General features: G+C 42.4%; 1 protein-coding gene across 1 annotated transcript; it reads left to right on the top strand.

Annotated features, from left to right (window-relative positions):
* Positions 1–98: 98 nt before the first annotated feature.
* DPH5 (diphthamide biosynthesis 5) lies at positions 99–23269 on the top strand. The gene is made up of 7 exons (XM_075287715.1): positions 99–361; positions 3025–3149; positions 8891–8999; positions 17997–18117; positions 18797–18836; positions 19723–19826; positions 21552–23269. The coding sequence occupies exons 1-7, from the start codon at positions 227–229 to the stop codon at positions 21788–21790; spliced, it is 873 nt and encodes a 290-aa protein (XP_075143816.1). The 5' UTR covers positions 99–226; the 3' UTR covers positions 21791–23269.
* Positions 23270–24014: the final 745 nt, after the last annotated feature.

Genomic DNA, 24014 nt, shown 5'->3' with positions numbered 1-24014 from the left:
GTCCTAGTGTTATACATGAGCGCTACGATAGAACCGCTGCTGCCAGTAGTTATCATGGACGGCTTTAAGAAACCGGAGGTCAAAGGAGGCTGCTTACGACAGCCGTATTCCGCGGCGGTGCTGTTGCTGTCAGCGTGTCTGTATGGAGACTGATCTATAACATATTAGCAGATCCATCAGCTCTGAGTGACTTCCCGGAGGCTGCTGACTGCCCTGTGTGAGGACCATGCTGTACCTGATCGGCTTGGGTCTGGGGGATGCTAAGGATGTGACAGTGAGGGGCCTGGAGGTGATCAAGAGCTGCTCCCGGGTCTATCTGGAAGCCTATACGTCTATACTGTCCGTGGGCAAAGAGGCATTGGTACGAGCTTGGCACGGATAAGTGACTAGACACATCATGCGTTTATTACCAGCATTACGGATACTTAATGAAATCACATCATTGAGTGCAGCCATTACAATAGCTGAATGTGAATGGTGACCTGACAAGACCGCACATTGGTCTGCATGCTGCGAACTGAATGAGGATGATTTACTGCCAAATGCCCCATTGTACTCATGTGGATGTGATTGGTGTGGTCCATGTGTGGTGTGGTCCGTGTGTCACACGTGTGGCGTGGTCCGTGTGTCACACGTGTGGCGTGGTCCGTGTGTCACACGTGTGGCGTGGTCCGTGTGTCACACGTGTGGCGTGGTCCGTGTGTCACACGTGTGGCGTGGTCCGTGTGTCACACGTGTGGCGTGGTCCGTGTGGTGTGGTCCTTGTGTCACATGTGTGGTGTGGTCCATGTGTCACGTGTGGCGTGGTCCTAGATGTATGCCATCTGTCTGTTCTTGGGTCTTATACATAGCAAAGTTTGCTCCAATTTTTAGGGGTAAATTCAGATATTGCAGTTGATAACCGCTTCAGAAAGCGCACCCAGTTATTAACTGCACCATCTGAATATACCCTAACAGTTTGTGGTGTGTACTGTCATCGCTCACCTGTATTGCTGCATGTTGCTGGTGTTTAGCCTTGTCTGTGCTGCATCCGTTTTTTTTTATTCCGAGTATTTTCATAGATCACACACCTGCTGCCTAAGGCTAGGTTCACACCTGCTGCCCGGATTCCGTTCTCCATTTCACTTGAAAAACGCGGAGGGAAAAGTCCTTATTTTTCAGTCGGAAGCCCAGTGGAACCCATTCTAGTCTATAGTCTAACCACCAAACAGATTGGGTTTCCATTTCTCAGGTCCCCAAGTGGATTTCCCTTTCCTTTTGTAGTCACTCCTGGGATTGGCTCCAAAAAAAGCAGCAAAATCTGCAACAAGAAAAGCAGCTTTTTCCGCAACATGAGACCTCAGCCTAAACGGGGTCTCTAGGACTTGCATATTGGTTGCCCTTCCTTAGGACAGGTTATGAATGAGGACGGTGGGGGTGCATGTTGTAGGAACCCTACTGATCAGTAGCACCTGTTGAGATGAACATTGCTGCCTCATCACAAGAATCCTATCTATACTGCTAGTTTATGTGGATTTAAAACTTTTCCTAAATGCATTAATTTATTCACTTCATTGTTTACACTCCGTTTCTTGGGATTATCTGCTCATTTGTCAAGTGATGTAGCTGCCTGCTCTCAGGGGGAGGGAGGGGCTGGGAGGAGCTCTGAGCTGTTTGTGTCTTTTAAGTAGCGGAGCTTCTCAGAGAGCTCCGGGATCAGTCACTTTAATTGAATTTGGCTGATAAGCGCTGAGATAGGGAGTCCAGTACCTCTGTATGTAATGCAAACTGACTCAATACAGCTCTGCTACATCAGCTTCACACTGTAATAATTCATTTACAACCAATCCCGTGCAAGTGAAACCCCGCCCACCTATGTGCCTAGAAAAGCAGGAAGTGAAGAGAGCACAACAGCCTGCAGGTTAGTGAACAAGTGTCATGGGAATACCCCTTTAGGTGACTGAGCTGCTGCTGTACCATGTGAGCCATGATGCAGTACTTGTGAGCTCTTCTCTCTCCCGATTCATGTTCATCGGTCACATGGCACAGCAGCAGCTCAGTCTCTTTCAGCTGAATGGGTCTGAGCTGCAATAAAAAGTACAACTCCTATGATATGTATGGTGCTGTGGTTGGTATTCATTGAAGCAGCTGATCTCTGGGGTTCTCGGTTAAGATAGGTCAGTAAGTGAAGAGGGATTTGAAGCATCTGAACATCAACAAGGTGTTTTCTGTATATAAATATTATGAACGGTTCTGCAACTTTCTGGTGGTAAAGATTGTGTTACTGTTTTGGCTAATTGTTTCCATCCATAAGCTAAACATTGTACACACCTAAATACTTATCACTGCTGTGCAATTGCTACACTTGTGTTCATTGTAACCAGTCCTTGGTGAACGAAACAGCCAGGAGAGGAGAGATGTAGCTGATACAAATCTATCTCTTTCTCACCTATCCCCACCCTTAGGATAGGTCATCAGTATCAGATCAGTGGGCCAAGACCCCTATCATCAGCTTTTCTCAGCATCTGAGGAATAGGGAATGAAACAGGAAGCAGACAGCTCCGTTCCCTGTGTAGTGGCTGACCCGAGTCACTGCAACTTAGCTCCCATTCAACAGAGAACAGAGAGCTCACCTTCCCTCTCCATTCTGTTTGTATCACCTGCTCATGGTCTCAGACCTCACACCAGCTGACTAGTTTTCCATATTCTACCATGTTCTTTTGTTTGTTTTTTTTTTCTTTTACACTTAGGGTATGTTCATTCATGGCGGATTTGCTGAGGATTTGAATGAGATTTTTATTTTTATTTTCTTCACATGTAGTGAATCTTTTTCAAAAGTCCCTCTGCGATATAGGAAGGTACAAATATTATAATAGCGAGGAACATAGAGGTCCCTGTCATAGATTTTACTCAGGACCTGGAAGTCTGTGATGCAATGATTCATACATGATCATGGCGGTACTGCGCATAGTAGTATGATCTGTACAGTAGAATGGCAGTGCACAATAATAACAGTAACTACATGTATCTGCTTCACTTCTGCAGGAGGAATTCTATGGCCGGGAGCTGATTCTTGCTGACCGGGAGACTGTGGAACAGGAAGCTGATGAGATTCTGCGAGATGCTGCTGTTAGTGATGTGGCCTTTCTGGTGGTTGGGGATCCATTTGGGTAAGAATAAACGCTTTAAAGGATGCATTACTTATAATGTTACTAATATTACTAGTAAAACGTGGTTGAGAGTGGGTTTGGTTACAAATTTGCCAGCATAAAGCCTGAACTGCACAAAAAATCTAGATCAGGGGGCCACACGGTGGCTCAGTGGTTAGCACTGCAGCTTTGCAGCGCTGGAGTCCTGGGTTTGAATCTCGCCAAGAGCAAAAAACCATCTGCAAGGAGTTTGTATGTTCTCCCTGTGTTTGCGTGGATTTCCTCCCATTCTACAAAGACATACTGATAGGGAAAAAAATGTACATTGTGAGCCCTATATGGGCCTCACAATCTACAAAAAATTAAAAAATCTAGATCTGCAATGCTAAAACTGGCCTTCCACATTAGCTGTGCATCCATTGACTGATTCCGACGACTACCTAATGTGTATGGGGGGCCTCCTAACCCAGACGGCACATGTCAGTGTCAAATGGCCTTAACTTTATTTTACAATTATTTTTTTTTATTTTTTATATATTACTTAAAAAAAAAAGCAAAAAAAAAAATTTGAGTTAACTGGCCAATTACAGATATGTATTAGTATAGCAAAACATATGCAGGGACCCCGCCACCAGCTCTGCTTTCCCCAAGAACATAGGATTCTCTGGTTTATTGTATTTCTCTTTTTTTTCCCAGAGATGGATAATTTTCCACCTGTATAGATCCAATCTAATAGATAGATGATTGTATCCTCCATTAATAGTGCTCACCATTGCCCTATAAAAGGTCTTTGATTACATTATAAGCATTGAATCCTGGGTAATAACTCCTGTCAGTAGCCAAATATCATTATTTATAGCCAGACGGCATCGTTCTATAATAGCCTCCGAAGCTTTAGTTAATCTCCTCTCTTGAGATACATGGGGGAATTTTACTACCTCATTAGCCATGGATTTATAATGATTGTTATCTGTCTCCCCTGTCTCTGGAGGGTCCCTGCTATTTCGTGGGGGGTGGGAGTTTCTCTTCAGATTGACCCAGGCCTTACATTGCACAAGGAGTCCTATGCCCATCTCTGCATTAAAATATTGACTAGTGTGTAACTGCAAGTATATAGTGTGTACATGAAAACACATGTGAAATGTGGCATTGTCTGATATATCAGCTTGGGCTTTGTTCACACCATGCTTTTGGTTTAAGTTTCATTTCACATGGTGTTGCCACAGTCTTCTCTCATTGACTTTCAAAGAAAAGACCTTAACAATAGCAAATGATCACTTTGTTGCTAGCGTCTCCCACATGACCACCTGTACTGATGTACCCATACCTGTGAACAGTTCACACTGCGACAAAATCCACTGCAAAAATTCTGCCTCCTTTTCTATTCGATGAGTGGTGGATGTCTTCTTTTTCTGTTAGTTGAAAAAATTAACAAAAATAAAGAAGCCTCCTGTCGGGTTTTTGGGCAGCTTCTGCTTAAAGGGATCCTATCTTTCAAACCCTTTTTTTTCTAACTAATACGTCGGAATAGCCTTAAGAAAGGCTATTCTTCTCCTGCCTCTCGTTGTCTTCTCCGTGCCGCCATTCGCTTAAAATCCCGTTTTTTCTCGGTATGTAAATGAGTTCTCTCGCAGCACTGGGGGCATCCCCAATGCTGCCAGAGAACTCTCCGCCTCCATCTTCTTCTGGAACGAGGTCTTCACTGCGTCTTCTTCTGGCGGTGTCTTCTGACTTGTAGGCCTCGGGCCTAGAGCAAAGCTGACTGCGCATGCTCGTGGCTACAAGAAAAATGGCCGCTTGCACATTATTGTAAGCGGCTATTTTCTCGTGGCCGGCGGGCATGCGCAGTAGGCTTGCCCGAGGCCTAGAGGTTAGAAGACACCGCCGGAAGAAGACGCAGTGAAGGCCTTGTTCCAGAAGAAGATGGAGGCGGCGCTGGCAAGTTCTCTCGTAGCATTGGGGACGCCCCCAGTGCTGTTTGAGTGCTGGAAACCGCCCCTAGTGCTGCAAGAGAATTCATTTACATACCGAGAAAATGGGATTTTAAGCAAATGGCGGTGCAGAGAAGAATACGAAAGGTAGGAGAAGATTAGCCTTTCTTAAGGCTATTCCGATGTGTTAGTTAGAAAAAAAAGGGTTTGAAAGATAGGATCCCTTTTAATCTTACATTGAAGTGACTCTGGAATAAGACATTTTCAGGATTTTCGATTTTCTGGATACTACTATCCCTCATTGCATCTCTCACCTAAGGACAAGAGGATGCTAAGATTCCTTTCTGTGTGGCTCAATAGCGCAGCATCTATGCTATGGATCTATACAAAGAAATCAATAATAAAGTGTTTCCTAACATGGCTCTACTTTCATCTATAGCAGATTCAGGTTCCAATCATGTGCCAAAAGCTCACCACAGAAGTGTGCACAGAGCCCAAGTGGATCAGGAACTCGGTACTTGTACTGTGCTTTCCCTTATCCAGCTCACAGTGTAAGCGGAAAGTTTGCTGGAAATTACAAATCCAGCGATCGCTATCTATGAACCGTCAATGTATTTCTGCAATTTATATGGAGACATTGAAGGATTACAGTCACCTATTGAAGAGTGTTTAAAGATAGCGACTTCTCCCAGGGGGCAGCGCCATTTAGAAGGCTTGTTATCTGCCTGTACCGCATAGACAGACCCCTGACCCGTACAGAATAAGGAGATGGCATCTGTAGATAAAATGAGCATTTCTGCAGGCCCCAGCTGTGTCTGCGCGGTGATGAATGATGCACATGGCGGCCACTTTGTAGTCAACACATGGTCTCACCTCTGCCATGCTGAGCAATAATAATCATCTATCTTAATAGAAAATTCATTTAAGGATTTGTCATCTCTGTAATATGTAATTTTATTTTTTTTTTACAATTTTTTTTTAGACTCTATTTTCATATTTTTGTAGCTTTCCTATTTATTTTACAATCCTGATTTGCATTTTATAATATATTTTAATGAGGGATTGGCTTGTCACGGGAGAACAGGTGGCCGGCTGACCTTTAGTGGTATCTAGGGAGGTCACTGGGCAATTCACTTGGGACAAAAACCAATGCAACATCAAAATGATCAACTGAAAGGATCAGGATGATAAGGAAATCCTTAGAGGGACGTGCCAAATTTATTTATGCACAGGATCCTTAAAAAAAGTGGAAATGTGCGTTCACATTTTTTTTTTCCTTCTATTAGTTTGTTGATATGTTAGATCTATACCATTGGAGAAAATGATCGGCAGTACTACATATGAAAAGACAGAGAGTTTACTGTCCTATAGCTCAGAGTTTTCTATATATCGGGATGTTTGAGGCTTCCTTCTTCATGAAAAATCCTCTGCAATCTCTCATAGTTATTGCATTGCAGCAATCCAAACAAACAGCGGGTGACATCCACAAATCTCCGCCATCCCGTGTGACCTCCTTTTATACAGGCATCTATGTCTCTCCCATTGACAGGCTGACAAAGAAGTGAAGGATGCGTCAGTAACCCCGGCAGATTATTGGAAGAAAGCTCATGTACATGGCCTTCTACAAAGCCATATGGCATAAATTCACAGTACATTGCACATCTATTCTCAGGGCCTGTGATTGACATTTTTGTGGCTCCACTTACATATAGCTACACAAACTGACTTTTTTTTTTTTGTCTATTGTAATGCACAAAAATTGCAACCTATAGCGTTACGTCCAACAAGGAATGTGTAGTTCTTTGATCCAATGTATAATCTGACAAGTTACGGGGGTTATTGCAGCTTACTGACATAGGACTGAGCTTCAGATCCAGCCTTTGGACAAGTGGGGCTGTTTCTGAAAAACAAAATGTCATATAATCCATTAAAGAGCTGTGGTCGGATCGTACTGTGAGCGCATCTGAAAAAACTGTATACCGCTTTACGGTTTTATACTAGACGTCATACAGTTAAACGTGTTTCACGTGTACCATTAAAAAAACACAACAAAAACTATGTCAATGGAGGGGAGGTTGTGGCTATAGGTGAATGGGCAATCGTGTAATACAGAACTGGGGTCAAGTGCACCAAAGACGATTGCACGCATTCTTAGCAGGTCTTTGCTTTCTGCAATGGAGGGACTTCTATCAATGATGCCTGGTATATGATCAGTTTATGACTTAACACATTAAGCTGTGACATTAAGTGCTTTTTGGTTCCTTAGCTATGTCTGTATCCTATTAATATTATAAAGTGTGGGTTTGTTTGGATGTTTGTTCCTCAATCACGCAAAACCCGCTCCATCGATTTGGCTGAAAGTTTCCACAAACATAGTTAATACACCCGATTGCGCAATAGGCTACTTTTCGTCACAATAGCGCACATACGTTTGTGCCAGGACCCCCACAAAACCCAAACTCACACCACCATCTCTGCAATCACACACTTTGGACCATAGCAAGCCACAAAATTCATATTGCCCTCTATACCTAGCCCCTAACCCCACACAATCACATATACCGTACTTTACCACTTTGCCCCTCACCTTAACGATACTCCAGGAGGCTCTCTTTAACGCTCCGGAGCAGCCATGTTTGCCGACCTCCACCGCTCTGACAATCCGCGACACCGCCCACCCATGTTAATACCCCTAGGCGTTCTAATAAATGCAAAAAAAAAAAAAGTTTAAAAAAAGTGAAAAAAAATCTAAAAAAATTAAAAAGGATTAAAAATTCAAATCACCCCCCTTTCCCTAGAACACATATAAAAGTATTTAAAAATACATGAAACACATACATGTTGGGTATCCCCACGTCCGAAATCGCCCGCTCTACAAAGCTATACAAATATTTTTCCTGTTCGGTAAACGCCGTAGCGGGAAAAATGGTCAAAAGTGCCAAACCGACGTTTTTTCACTGTTTTGATTGTGATAAAAATTTGAATAAAAAGTGATTAAAGCAATAACCTTTCCCGAAAATGGTAGAACTACAAAGTACACCCGGTCCCGCAAAAAAAGACGCCCTATACATCCCCGTACACGCACGTATAAAAAAGTTACGGCTGTCGGAATATGGCGACGTTTCAAAAAAAAAACTTTTAACAGTTTTGGATTTTTTTAAGGGGTCAAAATGTAAATAAAACCATAGAAATTTGGTATCCCCAGCATCGTAACGAAACACAGAATACAGGGGACATGTCATTTTGTTTGCACAGTGAACGCTGTAAAACCAAAGCCCGTAAGAAAGTCGCAGAAATGCATTTTTTTTGTCAAATCCATCCCATTCTGAATTTTTTCCCTGCTTCCCAGTACATTATATAGAATAAATAATGCTGGCATCATGAAGAAAAATTTGTCCCAGGAAAAATTAAGACCTTATACAGCTCTGGGAGCGGAGAAATAAAAAAACTTATGGGGTTTAGAAGGAGGGGAGTCAAAAACGAAAAACGAAAATCAAAAAATGCCATCGGCGGGAAAGGGTTAACTTCAAATACTTCTGTCCCAAAGTCACTATGTAAAGTTTCTCACAACACCGTATAGCAGCTCAAATACAAATTAACTTCAACACAAAAGTCTCACGTATTCTCTGAATTACAGCAAAAACAAGATACAAAGTTACATTTCATATCCCATACCTTATACACAGTACGAAAACCTTACCCGCACCTGTATATACCCACTGCTACAATCACCGCAGACAAAGTCGCGGGTACCAGCTAGTCAGCGTATAAAGCATTTTGGTGTTTTATCGTGTTCTACTTGTTGTATACTTACCATATGTTTTTGTACAGGGCTACTACACACAGTGACCTGGTACTGAGGGCTGCTAAGGCAGGAATCCAGCATCGGGTCATTCACAATGCCTCTATACTGAGTGCTGTTGGCTGCTGCGGTCTTCAGGTGAGTTTACTAAAGCTAAAATCATATTTATTAACCACATTTACTGTATACAAATCTGCTCACATTGTCACAGGCTTCAAAGGAGACATCCAAGATCAGGTATTGATGGCCTGTCCTTAGGATAGGTCATCAATATCAGATTTATGGGGGTTTGGTGTACCCACGATTCAGCTGTTCTCAGCATGGATGGATTTGCAAACACTACCCAATGCCTAGTGGTTGTGCTGAGCCATTACAGCTCAGCCCCCATTCAGATAAAGGAGAGCTAAGCTGCCATACTGCTTCTGTGCACACTATGCTGAGAACAGCTGATCGGTGGGGATACCAGCCCCCATAAAATATGACATTGATGGCCTATCTGATCGGCTATCAGTATCCTATTTTGGATAGCCTCTTTAAGGTGCCCATACTCTTTTAATAGCTGATGACCAAACGCTCATTCGGCACATGGCTATTCTTTCTGACTTCCCTATACACATCCAGAGTATTTAATAATAAAAAAAAAAAAATCTTCAAAACCTACCAAGACAGTCCTCATAGTAGTCGACATTGCTGCATCCGGTGTATGCACATCTGTGACTAGCCCAGGCTCAATGTGCAGCTCGCACACAGTGGAGCGAGGTGTACTGATCTCCATTGGATAAATTCTACATGCTATTCGCTTAAAGAATAAACTTTTTTAAAAAATATAGTATTATTTATAAATATATATATTTATTTATTTTTTTGGGGGGGGGTGTCGGTGTCGGTAGAGAACATATAGTTCAATATAAACAGACAAAAAAAATCCAAGCCTTCTGGTATCAGGCATATGAGTATATGCTCCTCCATATTGTACTGTCAGTAGTTCACAGGGAAAATTCAGGATATGGAGAAACCGACTCCTACTCTGTTCTAATTTTTGCAATAGAAAATTGTAAAATATTTCATTTTTGTGGGACATATTGGGGGGGAAAAACAAACTTCCAGGTGGTAAAGCTGCTGTCACCTGTCTATGTAAATGAGAATAATTTGAGTAAAGATCTATTGTAGAAGATGAATTCCCAGTAACATGGGAGTACAGTGTGGCGGTAGTAAATAATTGTAAGGTATTGGCACAATACATTTTGCACGGGTTTGCTGTATTTATTAATGGGTGTGAGGACAGCAGTGAGCACCTAGCGGATGACCATAAATTAGGCTGTGAATGTAAGCAGTGATGGGAAGAAGCTGTGCTAAACCCGCAGCTCAGGAGTAAGAAAAGAGCAGCGGGATAGCGGTGAGCATCTGGTAAACAGCACTTCATTGCTTACACAGTGCTGCAGGCTACATGTTATTAGCTTACATGCAAGTGTCCCCTGGAATGGAAATGTGTTTCCTGTTGATAGAAGGGCCGTATAGATACTTACTTCCAGGCGCTGGCCAAGACAGACATAAACCATTAGAGAAATGGAACATTGTTTTAATATATCAGCCGGTTCCAGGTCAGGTCATGGGCACAGTTTCTGTATGCAGGTGTTACTTGTTCCTGATAAGGACAGCTTTAAAAGAGGGGTCCGATAACCTCATTGTGCTACATAATGCCTTTCCCTCCTGTCCCATATGCCGCCGCTTAGAATATGTTCACGTGGCAGGGATTTTAGTTTTTAATGCTGTTTTGATATCGGGGCCATACATCAAGTCTGTTTTCCAATGTATTCCTCCAACATATGCCACTGTAAAGTCATGACATACATCGGCTATTGGCTACAACTGGAAAAATAATAAATATACAGTACCCACGTTTCAGTGACTCATTGTATGGATAAGAACATAGTAGTAATAATAATAATAATAATTAATTAAATTTAATATATATATATATATATATATATATATATATATATATATATATATATAAAAAATCAAAAGGAAAAACCGCTACATCTGACTGCATGTACATATGCAATGACTGCAACGGACAACCCCAGACTGTAAGGGCCAACAACAGACAAAATAGAAAAAATTATCGTCCGGCAATCAAATACTTAAAATGTAACTTTTAAGATAATTTTTTTTTTCTATTTTATATATATATATATATATATCTTATGTTTATAGCAGCCTATGGCTATGTTTGGCACATCCCAGCGTACAGGTGTATATACTGTGTACTACATGCCATTACGCCTTTGGGAGATGCACCAGTAGATGTATGCCATCCTAGGCTCCAGCTTGATGTGACTAGAGCCTTACAATCGCTCTTTATGCTTCATGTTTTCAGCATTTCTTGTGTAGTCTTCTTTTGCTTCCTGATACCCAAGTTAGAAGGACATAAGATCAGCTGGTTAGCATATGTGTAGCTTTGTATAGTTTGTGTAGCATTGTATCCGGTGTATAGTATAGTTTCTCATCCTGTGGTATTGTACCCCAGGGGAAAGCTGTGCAGGTCTATGGACGTTGCCTTTCAGCCATGCTTCCTCTGACTTCCACTTTTGCAGACTGTCTTTGTGTCTGAAACTGTAATCGGGGAAAGTGATTGGATTTGTTATGGGCACATTGTGACTGACTCTTATGCAGTATTTTGGAGGCAATGTAGGGGGTCATATAGCGATGTACCCCCTTCCCATCATCCTGCACCACTACATCCAGTGTTTTTTGTTGCTTTTTTTTTGTTAGGGGGGGAGTTGTTGGTCTTTGGCAGAAATGAGCAGGCCAAAAATCTCTTCCTCTGTTGCTGTGTAGGATGTAAGTTACCCCTGTATCATTAAACGCAAGTACCCTATGTGCTATTCTATCACCCTTCAAAGACTGTCTGCTTGTATAGTGTCCCCTCATACGTTATACATGGCAGATCTTTCATTGACTTTGTACTTTTTGGGTGACATTTTATGATCCTACACCCTTTCCCCCCCCCCCCCCCCACTCCTTACATTCTCTCCAGATTTTCAGGCAACCCGTCTGTGCCTTCTGTATGCCGTGTGGTTTCTCTATGCCCTGTCACATATTTTGCACGTTCCTCTCTCTCCGCCATGGGCAGGAAGCAGCTGTTTTACATGTAGCCGTCCGGCTCGGGGCTGTGATTCTTGTAATTCACTATACAATAGTTTGTTTTTAGCCGTCACAATCTTTTAAAATATGTTCCTTTTATGTTTTTAATGGTATTGTATGGTCCTAAAAATACACTTGTGGCGATGGGCCTGCTTCAGTTCTGCTGTCACACTAAGGTTAAGAGGACCATATGTCCGCACAGGGGTCAGCGCAGGAATGCCTGGAGCTTCTGTTGTGTCCTGAGGAAGTCAAAGACATCACTGTTCCTAGACTTAGTTATTGGTACAAATACAGCGGTAGTCTTCACATTTACCAAACATCTTGTCAGATGAAATTGAGCATCTTGGACTATAAAACTAAGAAATATGGCCATCTCGTGCAACTACTAGTTTCTAAAGGACATCATAACAGATCTCTGGCATTAGCATTAAAGGGCATCTGTCACTAGACAGATGCACCATCAAGAAAGGACATCTGAAGGCCGCCTTAAAGAGTTACAGCAGGAATATGTTTATATGCGGTGGCACCATCCAAAAGTAGTCAGACAACCATTGAACAGTTGTCCATCTGTTGCCCCATTTCTACAAGAAGCAAGTTATGCCCAATGAAGTTGTTTATATGAGATTTCCGTTATTCACGATTTCCTAATGTGTACCTATTACCCAAATATCTCCTTATAAGCAGGAGGGGTTTTGGTAATAGAGCAGTTCCCATCAGGTTTTTCCACCATTGGTCTACCTGTGCTGTAGAAGCTCCGTTGTCCATGATGGACACACGGGTGCACAGCTCATTTCCAGGCAATGTTTGATGACTGTTCTGTGACTGTAATAAGCCGGGCACCTGTGTATATCACGTGACTATGGACTGTGTATCACATGACCATAATCCATATATCAAATGACCATGGACTGATTTTTATCCACTGGAAGTAAGCAGAATGAATGGCAACAAGCAGATACAAATGGCAGTGGTCATGTGATATACAGCTCGTTACAGTCACAGCATAATAATCGGAGATCTGTCTTGTAATGAGCTCTACACCTGTCTCCATCACATGACTTTGGACTGAATTTCAAACAATAAATGCCAACAAGCAGAGACCTAGAACTCTGAAACTGAACAACCCCTTTAAAGGATACCTAAGTTTTCGTGAAAAGTTTAACTATGTGCAGGACAGACCATTCTATGACTGTGTAAGCCTTCGTACATGGTGTACTATCTGCTGCTAATAGTCACATTATGGCTGCAACATATTTTACATTTGTCTCTCAAGCTGTGGGTGTGTACAGTAAGGAGCAATCTGACCCCCCTGCCAGAAGTAATTGCAAAATTGGAAAGATTTTTGGAAAATTGAGAAAAGCCCCAACGAGCATAATCATGATCCAGGAACAATGAACTGCAATTATAAGGCAAATACATGCAGACACGTTGCAGCAAAAAAGATCCCTGACACAGGAAAAGAGCAATCTGAGTCAGGATTGCTGCTGTCTGTGAATAATATCCCATCTGTAATCATACAAGCAGTTGGAAATAGATACAAGTACAAACAAGACTCTTCTTACATTGTAAAATGTGCAGAATGTTTACTACAGTGCACATAAAAAGCTGTCTGCAAGAAAATTGTCCCCTCCCCTTTCCATTCACTGTGTGAATACAGAATAGACCCTCTCCCTCCACTCAAGTTGTCTTACTTTTTTAATGGTATCTGTGGACAGGACTTGCCTAGTAACAGGAAGTGAACAGCAAATTGGAAAGAGGGGAGATGCCAAGTGGCAGGAACTTGAGAGGTTTCTCAGGCATAAAGAAGCAGCTCTACTTCCGGATTTGGGGTCACATGACCACTACGGACCAGGGGCTGTTAGAGCTGCTGTGTCCTAGGGAACCCAGATCTGCTCTAAAGTATACTGTAGGAGACTGCACTCATTCTTTAGCCATGCAACAGGTTTTAGCTCTGCCCCTGGCAACACAATTGTCACCTACATAAAAAATTAGAGAGGGTCATTTGAATCAAGAAAAAAAAAAAAAAATTGGAGAGGGAATTTTTCTAGTAGCACTTTGTGATATCTATCTATCTATCTATCTATCTATCTATCTATCTATCTATCTATATATATATATATGTATGTATATTAAAAAAAAAACTGTAAAATGTGAGACACATTTTTCCCTCCCCCCCCCCAAAAAAAAAAAATCCTGAAAAAATGAAAACAAATATATGAATAAAAATAAAGCCCTACGTATTACCAAAAAAAACAAAGTTTTTTGAATATGTCTGGTCCTGAAACAGGAAAAATAGCCTGGTCTTGAAATTGTTAAATAAGGTGCATTATATTTTAGTCCAAAATCACATGCTCTATTAATTGAGACTAAGGCTAGGTTCACACTGGTGTTTGCTTGTCCCAGATTCTGCTTAAGGCCCAATTCACATGGAGTAACGCCAGGCGTTTTTTGTGTGTATTTTGTGTGTATTTTTGCAGCCGTAAAAAGCAGTCTCCATTGAGTTCTATAGTAAAATACGTCTGTATTTTTACGTCCGTAATTTTACGGACGTAAAATTACGGACGTAAAAAAACGCCAGCATTTTACTATAGAACTCAATGGAGACTGCTTTTTACGGCTGTAAAAATACACACAAAAAACGCCTGGCGTTACTCCGTGTGAATGGAGCCTAAATCAATGGAAAGAGGTTTTGCAAGGAGGACTTTTCTCTCCACCAATTTTATACTTGCTCCTGGTGGACCCAATTATAGTTTAGGGTTTCCGTCTTTCTCGTCCCCATGCAGACAAGAATGACTGAAACCCGAAGGCCCGAAACCTAGCATTGGTTGTCTGAAAAGCTGATGACCATTTAAGAAGTTGAGAGTAAATAAGAAGCTGTAAGGTGGCATACACACGACCATGTGCATGTCGCCAGCCATGATTGAAGGGCACGGGCGGCACAAAGATGTCATCCATGTACCAACCGTGCTTCCATTTATTGAATACTAGAGGGAGGACCCGGCTTCGCACGGGTATATTACATTTTATGTTTGTGTAGTGGCCCCATAAGAATTGTCCAATTTTGCACTGATGTATTTTGTATGTGGTTTGTGTGTATGTCCATAAGCGTCATGTGATTGTGTATCTCATTTTGAATGTCAGTGAAAAACCTGTGATCAGTTGTTATGGATACCTGGAGTAAAGCTGTATCTAATCCTTCCCCGTGTAGTACTGTGTTTAGATGCAAGTATCTAATCCTACGGCATGTGGTACTGTGTGCAGACGTGTGTATCTAATCCTATGGCGTGTACAACTGTGTGAAGACACGTGTATCTAATCCTCCCCTGTGTGGTATTGTGTGAAGAGGCGCGTATCTAATCCTACTGCGTGTGGAACTGTGTGTAGACGCGCGTATCCAATCCCCCAGCATGTGGTACTGTGTGCAGACGCGCGTATCTAATCCTATGGCATGTGGTACTGTGTGCAGACGCGCGTATCTAATCCTATGGCATGTGGTACTGTGTGCAGACGCGCGTATCTAATCCTATGGCATGTGGTAGTGTGTGTAGATGCGCGTATCTAACCCTCCCCCGTGTGGTACTGTGTGCAGACGCGCGTATCTAATCCTCCCCGTGTGGTACTGTGTGCAGACGCGCGTATCTAATCCTCCCCCGTGTGGTACTGTGTGCAGACGCGCGTATCTAATCCTCCCCCGTGTGGTACTGTGTGCAGACGCGTGTATCTAATCCTCCCCCGTGTGGTACTGTGTGCGGAGACGCGTATCTAATTCTCTGACTTGTGGTACTGTTTGCAGAGGCATGTATCTAATCCTCCAAAGTGTGGTACTGTGTGCACACACGTATCTAATCCTCCCCTGTGTGGTATTGTGTGAAGAGGCGCGTATCTAATCCTTCGGCGTATGTAACTATGTGTAGATGCGCGTATCTAATCCTTCGGCATGTAGAACGTGTGCAGACGCACATATCAAATCCTTCAGTGTGTGGAACTGTGTGCAGAAGTGCGTATTTAATCCTCTGGTGTGTGGGACTGTGTGCAGACCCGTGTATCTAATTCTACGGCATGTGGTACTGTGTGTAGACGCGCGTATCTAATCCTATGGCGTGTACAACTGTGTGAAGACACGTGTATCTAATCTTCCCCTTTATGGTATTGTGTGAAAAGGCACGTATCTAATCCTACGGCATGTGGTACTGTGTGCAGACGCGTGTATCTAATCCTATGGCGTGTACAACTGTGTGAAGACACGTGTATCTAATCCTCCCCTGTGTGGTATTGTGTGAAGAGGCGCGTATCTAATCATACGGCATGTGGAACTGTGTGTAGACGCGCGTATCCAATCCCCCGGCATGTGGTACTGTGTGCAGACGCGCGTATCTAATCCTATGGCATGTGGTACTGTGTGCAGAGGCATGTATCTAATCCTCCAAAGTGTGGTACTGTGTGCACACACACACGTATCTAATCCTCCCCTGTGTGGTATTGTGTGAAGAGGCGCGTATCTAATCCTTCGGCGTGTGGAACTATGTGTAGACGCGCGTATCTAATCCTACTGCATGTGGTACTCTGTGCAGACGCGTATATCTAATCCTATGGCGTGTACAAATATGTGCAGATGCGCGTATCTAATCCTCTGGAGTGTGGAACTGTGTGTAGACGCCTGTATCTAATCCTTCGGCATGTGGAACCGTGTGCAGACACACGTATCAAATCCTTCAGTGTGTGGAACTGTGTGCAGAAGTGCGTATTTAATCCTCTGGTGTGTGGGACTGTGTGCAGACCCGTGTATCTAATTCTACGGCATGTGGTACTGTGTGTAGACGCGCGTATCTAATCCTATGGCGTGTACAACTGTGTGAAGACACGTGTATCTAATCCTCCCCTTTATGGTATTGTGTGAAAAGGCACGTATCTAATCCTACGGCATGTGGTACTGTGTGCAGACGTGTGTATCTAATCCTATGGTGTGTACAACTGTGTGAAGACACGTGTATCTAATCCTCCCCTGTGTGGTATTGTGTGAAGAGGCGCGTATCTAATCCTATGGCATGTGGTACTGTGTGTAGACGCGCGTATCTAATCCTATGGCGTGTACAACTGTGTGAAGACACGTGTATCTAATCCTCCCCTTTATGGTATTGTGTGAAAAGGCACGTATCTAATCCTACGGCATGTGGTACTGTGTGCAGACACGTGTATCTAATCCTATGGTGTGTACAACTGTGTGAAGACACGTGTATCTAATCCTCCCGTGTGGTACTGTGTGCAGACGCGTGTATGTAATCCTATGGCATGTGGTACTGTGTGCAGACGCGCGTATCTAATCCTCTGGAGTGTGGAACTGTGTGTAGACGCCTGTATCTAATCCTTCGGCATGTGGAACCGTGTGCAGACGCACTTATCTAATCCTTCAGTGTGTGGAACTGTGTGAAGAAGTGCGTATTTAATCCTCTGGTCTGTGGGACTGTGTGCAGACCCGTGTATCTAATCCTCTAACATGTGGTACTGTGTGCCGATCTGTGTATCTAATCCTGTGATGCGTGTATCTCAGTTTGGATATCAGTGTTGGGTTGTGTATGTGGAGTGACCGTGTGTATTGCAGTTGGAATATGAGTGAAAGTCTTGCAGGTTTGTATTGGCTAAGGGGGGGGGCACTGTGTTTGGAATGCTGTATCTCAGCAACGGTACGTCCGAGCGAGTTGGAGTCTCGTCTTAAACCTTCCCGGATACCTGAAGTGTCTCTGTACCAAATTTGGTGAAGATCGGTCCAGTCGTTTGGTTCGCATTAGAGCACAGACAGACAGACACAGACAGACAGACAGACAGAAATTCATTTTTATAATATAGGGAGATACATGGTCATGTGTAGGGAGCCATATAAATGAATGGGTCGGTGTGCTGACTGTGAAAGACTTGGCTAACACAATGACTTCACACAGTTGTGTACGTGAAGCCTAAGTTTCTTGTTCTCTGATCTATTCTATATTGCAGCTTTACAATTTTGGGGAGACTGTCTCCATTGTCTTCTGGACTGACACGTGGAAACCGGAGAGCTTTTATGACAAAATCAGGAGGAACCGACTGAGCGGCATGCACACCCTCTGCTTATTAGGTAAGGTGCTCCATCTTATCTCAGGGATTGACCCGTTATCTCTCCTACAATGCTGATGGCCCAGGTTGTCAATTTATTCATACATTTCTAGGAGGAATAACAGAGGAACAACCCAAGACCGCTATAAGAAAATAACTTTTTCATGAGTAATACAAGTGTTTACTGACTAGACATGTCGGGAGGGTGACAGATCCTCTCTAACTTCCTGAGGCCGGGTTTGTGCTGAGTAATAGTTATATGGAGGATCTGTAGGCTATAACCTAAGTAACCTTTCCTGATCTGGTTTTAGAACTATCTACATTTATAAGCTACAGGTACCAGATTAAAAAAAAATTGGCTCAATATTTCAGGTAATTCCCCCCCCCCCCATTGTTGTCCACTGGCCAAAGTTCCACCGATGGGACACACTGCGATAAAAAAGGGTCATAGGTCTTAAAAACCGTCTAGTGCCCTACAGTCATGTGTAGTAATAGAAAGCCCTAAACATGGACACTCTACAATGTTGCCCTGTGTGAATTAGACCCAAAGATATTTTGTGCCCTGGAGAGAATATAAAAATAATCTACCTAGTTTTTTCTGCTTTCAACCTGGTGCAAATATGAATAGTTCACTTTCATCGTATCCGTTATCAGCTTTCATTACACAGCGTTTGGTAACGGATTTGTATGTTTTGCTGCAGATATAAAGGTGAAGGAGCAATCCATAGAGAACCTTATGAGGTGAGTGTGAATGCTGCAGTGCCTATCCTTCCTCGGTTTGTACTGCCCTCTGCTGGACAATCTTAGAACGATTACGATTATATGGCTGATTCCATGCAACAAGATTGTAAAATAAGATCTTATAAATGTTTGGTTGGTTTTGTTCATGACTATATAGACAATGTAAATATGATCTGATTCCTATATGAAGTTTGTGTTCGTAGACGAAGAATGCTAATCTTGCGATCCTGAAAAGCAATCTAATCTATTATTGTTGTTATTTATATACAGTAATGTAGTCTACAGTGTGACCTTTTGCTCCTCTTCATGAGAGGACCTGGCTCTTAGCTGTCACACGGCATACAAGATATACAAATATCTAAAGGATTGTGAGTTATAAATCAGGTGTAGATCGCTTTATGTTCAATTTTGCTTCCCTGGATTCTTGCATGTCATATAACACTGATATAATGAAAAATAACTGATATACAGCAGTGCAGGAAATCTTTTGCCCGTTCGCTACATGAACAAAATACTAGTCGGGGGCTCAGCAACACACACAGGGCCATGGGAGGTAGTGTGCCACGGAGCAGAGAAGTACGTGGCAAAATCACACACCATTACTTGCAAATGGCCACAGTTTTACAGCAAATCCTCCTTCTGCCGAGATGAGAGCACCAACCCCTTCTGTGCTGAGCTGTATGTATAGTAGCTAATGGTCAGATCTCCTCCAGAGCTGTACATCATTTACTATTCTGCTGTCTTAGTGTTGCATGCATACACTACATGCATATTATATGTGTGTACTTAATTCAAGAAATACAGCTTAAGATCCATTTCATACAATGACTATGCAGAAAAGACCTGCTGATCGTTTCCCTTTTTTTTTTTTTCTTTTCTCCTATAGAGGGAAAAAGGTTTTCGAGCCGCCGCGTTACATGACTGTGAACCAAGCAGCAGAGCAGCTATTGCAGATTGTTCAGAACAGAAGGGAGCTGGGAGAGGAATTGGGTGAGTGTGACGATCTACATAAGGACCATGATATGTCAAAGGTATAGCCGATATCTGCAACATGGTGAAAGTGTAAAATGTTTCACAAGAATTGCCCTATTGAGGCTGTGTTCACTCCGGGGTCATGGCGGACTTCCTGATTAGGATTCATAACAGATCTGTAATTGCACTAAGTCACCATTCCTATAGGTGTGGGTTTGTCCCAATGGCATAGTTGGCTTCAAAATGTTCAATCCTTTCGTCTGAAGAGTCTGATAGCGGATTATTATAATCTTTAAGAACACACATTACAACAAAAATTTGTGACGGATATTTCTTTACCCCTCCCCGTGAAGAACCTGTGCGGCTGTACAATCCATCATACACGTAGCCTGAGATCTGTAGATTTTAGCTGGTCAGGGCGACTTGACCTCAACGAAGAGAAGAATACAGATAGAAAGGAATACCTACCTAAAGTGATGCCATCTGCATTGTATATATTGAGGGAATAAGTGGATTATAAATTAGTTAGAGGTTCTGCAATGCTATTGCCGTGCGATGTAAAGTCATATAGTGAGAAAAGTAGAAAACCTGGTGTGTTTGAGAATTCCTCCTGTACCTCACATCACTGTCTTATTCTTTTCTGTCTTGGATCCACCCAGAACAGAAGAGGTTACCCCTATGACCCCTTTTTATTTGCTGCATTATTTAATGTTACATTCACATCCGTTTGGCGTGTAAATGCCACATCCTGCATGAAGTCAGGGATACACCCAGGTCCTTAAGACTGACAGACACTACAGGATGGGCTTCCTCCGATCTTAGACTCAACGGCAGAAATTGCCATTCATAAACACGTCCTTATCACCCAGAGGAACTGACATGTCTGCCTTTATCGTCTCAGCTTGGAAGGACGTCCTCTAATATGATGTGAAATATGTCAAGCACCATCTTCTCTATTACATTCATCATATGGCTGGCCATAAGAAACTAGCTTTCTTCCAATGTTGTCCAATCACATTTGCTTTTTGATCTCACATATGAGTGTTGGCTGATCCCGCTATCCTGCAGGAAAGAGATGAATAGTATTCTTATTTCTTCCCACCAGACTTTTCAGTCCTAGGGGTGAGAGTCACGTTTTTTCCATATGTACAATGACTGGTATCATCTATGTACAGATAAAACCAGATCACACCATTCACAGTATAGGAGATGATGGTCACAGCTCATCTCCTCCATATGGACAGGTCACGGAGCATGTCAAGAGAACGCTCTCCATAGAATGCATTAAACAAAGTTTAACAAAGTTCTGTCACTGAAGATGAGTTTCCTTCATCTTAAAGAGGTTATGTTAATAGTATAGGCATTAATTTCTGCACCTTATTTTGAATACTGAAACACTTTTAGGAATTTCTGCCTGTATGAGTTCCCCCTTACATGTGGCCTTGTTCATTGTTAACCTGATATGGAATACAGCATTGGATGAGTTTAGCTTTGTCATGTGCTGGATACACTAATAACTACAATTCTCATTGAAAATAAGGAAACGTAATTTATAGAATTTGCTGCTTTTAATACAATCCTAGCCATGTACTGAGCGCCCCCTCCCAAGCTATAATGTAAAAGTCTAGTCGTTTTGCGATGCGCCCCTTCTATTTACATGCTATATCCTAGTGACCTACTGTGTTGCAGTATGATTGTGAATGTATACGGTGTATGTAACCTTTAATTCTTCCTCATCCCCAGCTCTAACTGAGAACACAATCTGCGTAGGACTGGCTCGAGTCGGGGCTTCCGACCAACATATAGCATCGGGCACTCTGCAGCAACTCAGCACTGTTGACTTTGGAGGACCTCTTCATTCACTGGTGATAAGCGGCTGCATGCACCCCCTAGAACTGGATATGCTTAGACTGTTTGCTGTGGAATCCTCTAGCTTTGATCAGATAAATGTGGAGGACAGCTCAACATATCTGTCGTCATAGACATCCTGTGAACAACCTGCACCCCTCACTGCAGAAGCAGCTACCCAGTCCATGTGGCAGCAAACAGTGCTTTGTGTTTGTCCCATTGTGTTACCGTGCCACTCTCACTAGTGATATAGCGCTATACTAGGGGTGCACCAACTCGCTATTTAAAGAGTAACTGGCATTTCAATAACCTGTTAATATTATGTCTGGTGGAGATTGGAACCATTTTTGTAATCTACGTTATTAAGTGTTCATGCTTACTTTTCTTAAAACAAAAGAACATGCAAAGTGTTAACTAATGCCTGTGCTATGGAGAATCTGCATTCAAAGGGGGAGATTTCTGGTGTACAAGACATGAAGATGTTGCAAAATTTGGGGTAAATCGGCATGTCAGATTTATGGTCATTTATAGCAGTTACTGATGTAAATCTATGCCAGCTAAATCTTCCCCACTATGTATATAGTCTGCACAATATATACTGATTATGGCTCTTTATCCTGCCGCACCTCTCCCTGCTGCGTATAGGAATGTATACACCTGATCTAACCTTCTATTACACTTTCTCTGCCTATCTCTTGCTGTTGGCACTATTCACTAACATTACAGCTTCTCTCTCCGTACCTGACTTGCCAGTCTCTTTGCTATATAGTGTCAGATGCTGCAGGATGCAATAGATAAGACTGATCAGTGCTAACAACAAGTGACGGGTAGAGAAAGTGTAACATGGTTTGGAATAGCTGTATACACAGCAGGGAGATTAGAGGCAGGCTAAAGAGCCTCTAACCATAAGATGTATCCATTGTGTATAGTATATGCTCTCTCTATCTATCTATCTATCTATCTATCTATCTATCTATCTATCTATCTATCTATATATGGGATTTATTATAGTTACCACACCACTTTTTCCTGACATGGGACCTTCCACAGTTCACAAGACTTATTAAGAAGCCGGAGCCTCTTAATAATTTGGCCATATCTGCTGCAAATGCTCTCAATATTAAGACCAGAGCATGATAGGCCTGTGTTATATATTCCCCCCCCCCCCCCCCAGTTAAAGCTTTCCTAAAGAGACGTTGTAGATGTTAAGAAAAGTAAGCATGGTCACTTAATTTACTATACTACAAAAATGTCCCCAAAACTCCTCCAACGTAATATTAAAAAAAAAAAAAAATTGATGAAATGATAGTTACTCTGTAATAGATAACCTAAAGCCAAATGTAAAGAGGAGATAAGAGGCCAATACACATTGAATTCCAGTCCTTAACATGATGGATGGTATTCTTTTTGTGGACCAAGCTCTAAGCGGCCGGCTTTATTACAGAACTTTGGTGCATCCGTAATATATGCTCCAGCACTTTAATATAAACCCCGTCTACCATGTTCATGCTTCACTGTCCCCCTCCAATGGTATTTATTTGGAAACACAGGGATTTTCCAGAAAAGCTTGTTCTTATGCCTAAAATGAATAAAGCAATTACATTTTCAATTAATATCCGTCTGGTGTTTCTCATTTCCTTCCCAAAAATGTATCACGACAGTTAATTCATAGCTGGAATTTATGTTGCAACCAGCTAATGGCTTCTGGATATGGTTAAGGCCTAATAAAGGTTCTTTTTAAAAAAAAAAAAAAAAATTTTTTACTTACTGCTACAACATTTACCGAATGGGAAAATATTGGCAAACAAGAAAAAACTTGTAAAGCTTTAGAGCGAGGCTCCAATAATGAGACAGCTTTTCATAGACTAATATTCTAGTACAATTTAAGACACTTAGACGCTTACTAGAGATGAGCGAACACTAAAATGTTCGAGGTTCGAAATTCGATTCGAACAGCCGCACACTGTTCGAGTGTTCGAATGGGTTTCGAACCCCATTATAGTCTATGGGGAACATAAACTCGTTAAGGGGGAAACCCAAATTCGTGTCTGGAGGGTCACCAAGTCCACTATGACACCCCAGGAAATGATACCAACACCCTGGAATGACACTGGGACAGCAGGGGAAGCATGTCTGGGGGCATAAAAGTCACTTTATTTCATGGAAATCCCTGTCAGTTTGCGATTTTCGCAAGCTAACTTTTCCCCATAGAAATGCATTGGCCAGTGCTGATTGGCCAGAGTACGGAACTCGACCAATCAGCGCTGGCTCTGCTGGAGGAGGCGGAGTCTAAGATAGCTCCACACCAGTCTCCATTCAGGTCCGACCTTAGACTCCGCCTCCTCCGGCAGAGCCAGC

The sequence above is a fragment of the Leptodactylus fuscus genome, chromosome 9 (genome assembly GCF_031893055.1).
Source record: "Leptodactylus fuscus isolate aLepFus1 chromosome 9, aLepFus1.hap2, whole genome shotgun sequence".
Classification (NCBI taxonomy): domain Eukaryota; kingdom Metazoa; phylum Chordata; class Amphibia; order Anura; family Leptodactylidae; genus Leptodactylus; species Leptodactylus fuscus.
Note: the sequence above shows the minus strand (reverse complement) of the source record. Positions and strands in the feature narration are given on the sequence as shown.

Bases quoted from the DNA above. Each gene is read 5' to 3' on its own strand.
- DPH5 (XM_075287715.1), top strand. From the start codon at position 227: ATGCTGTACCTGATCGGCTTGGGTCTGGGGGATGCTAAGGATGTGACA. The intron at 362-3,024 runs GTACGAGCTTGG...TCACTTCTGCAG, and splicing joins CCGTGGGCAAAGAGGCATTG to GAGGAATTCTATGGCCGGGA. The intron at 19,827-21,551 runs GTGAGTGTGACG...CCTCATCCCCAG, and splicing joins GGAGCTGGGAGAGGAATTGG to CTCTAACTGAGAACACAATC.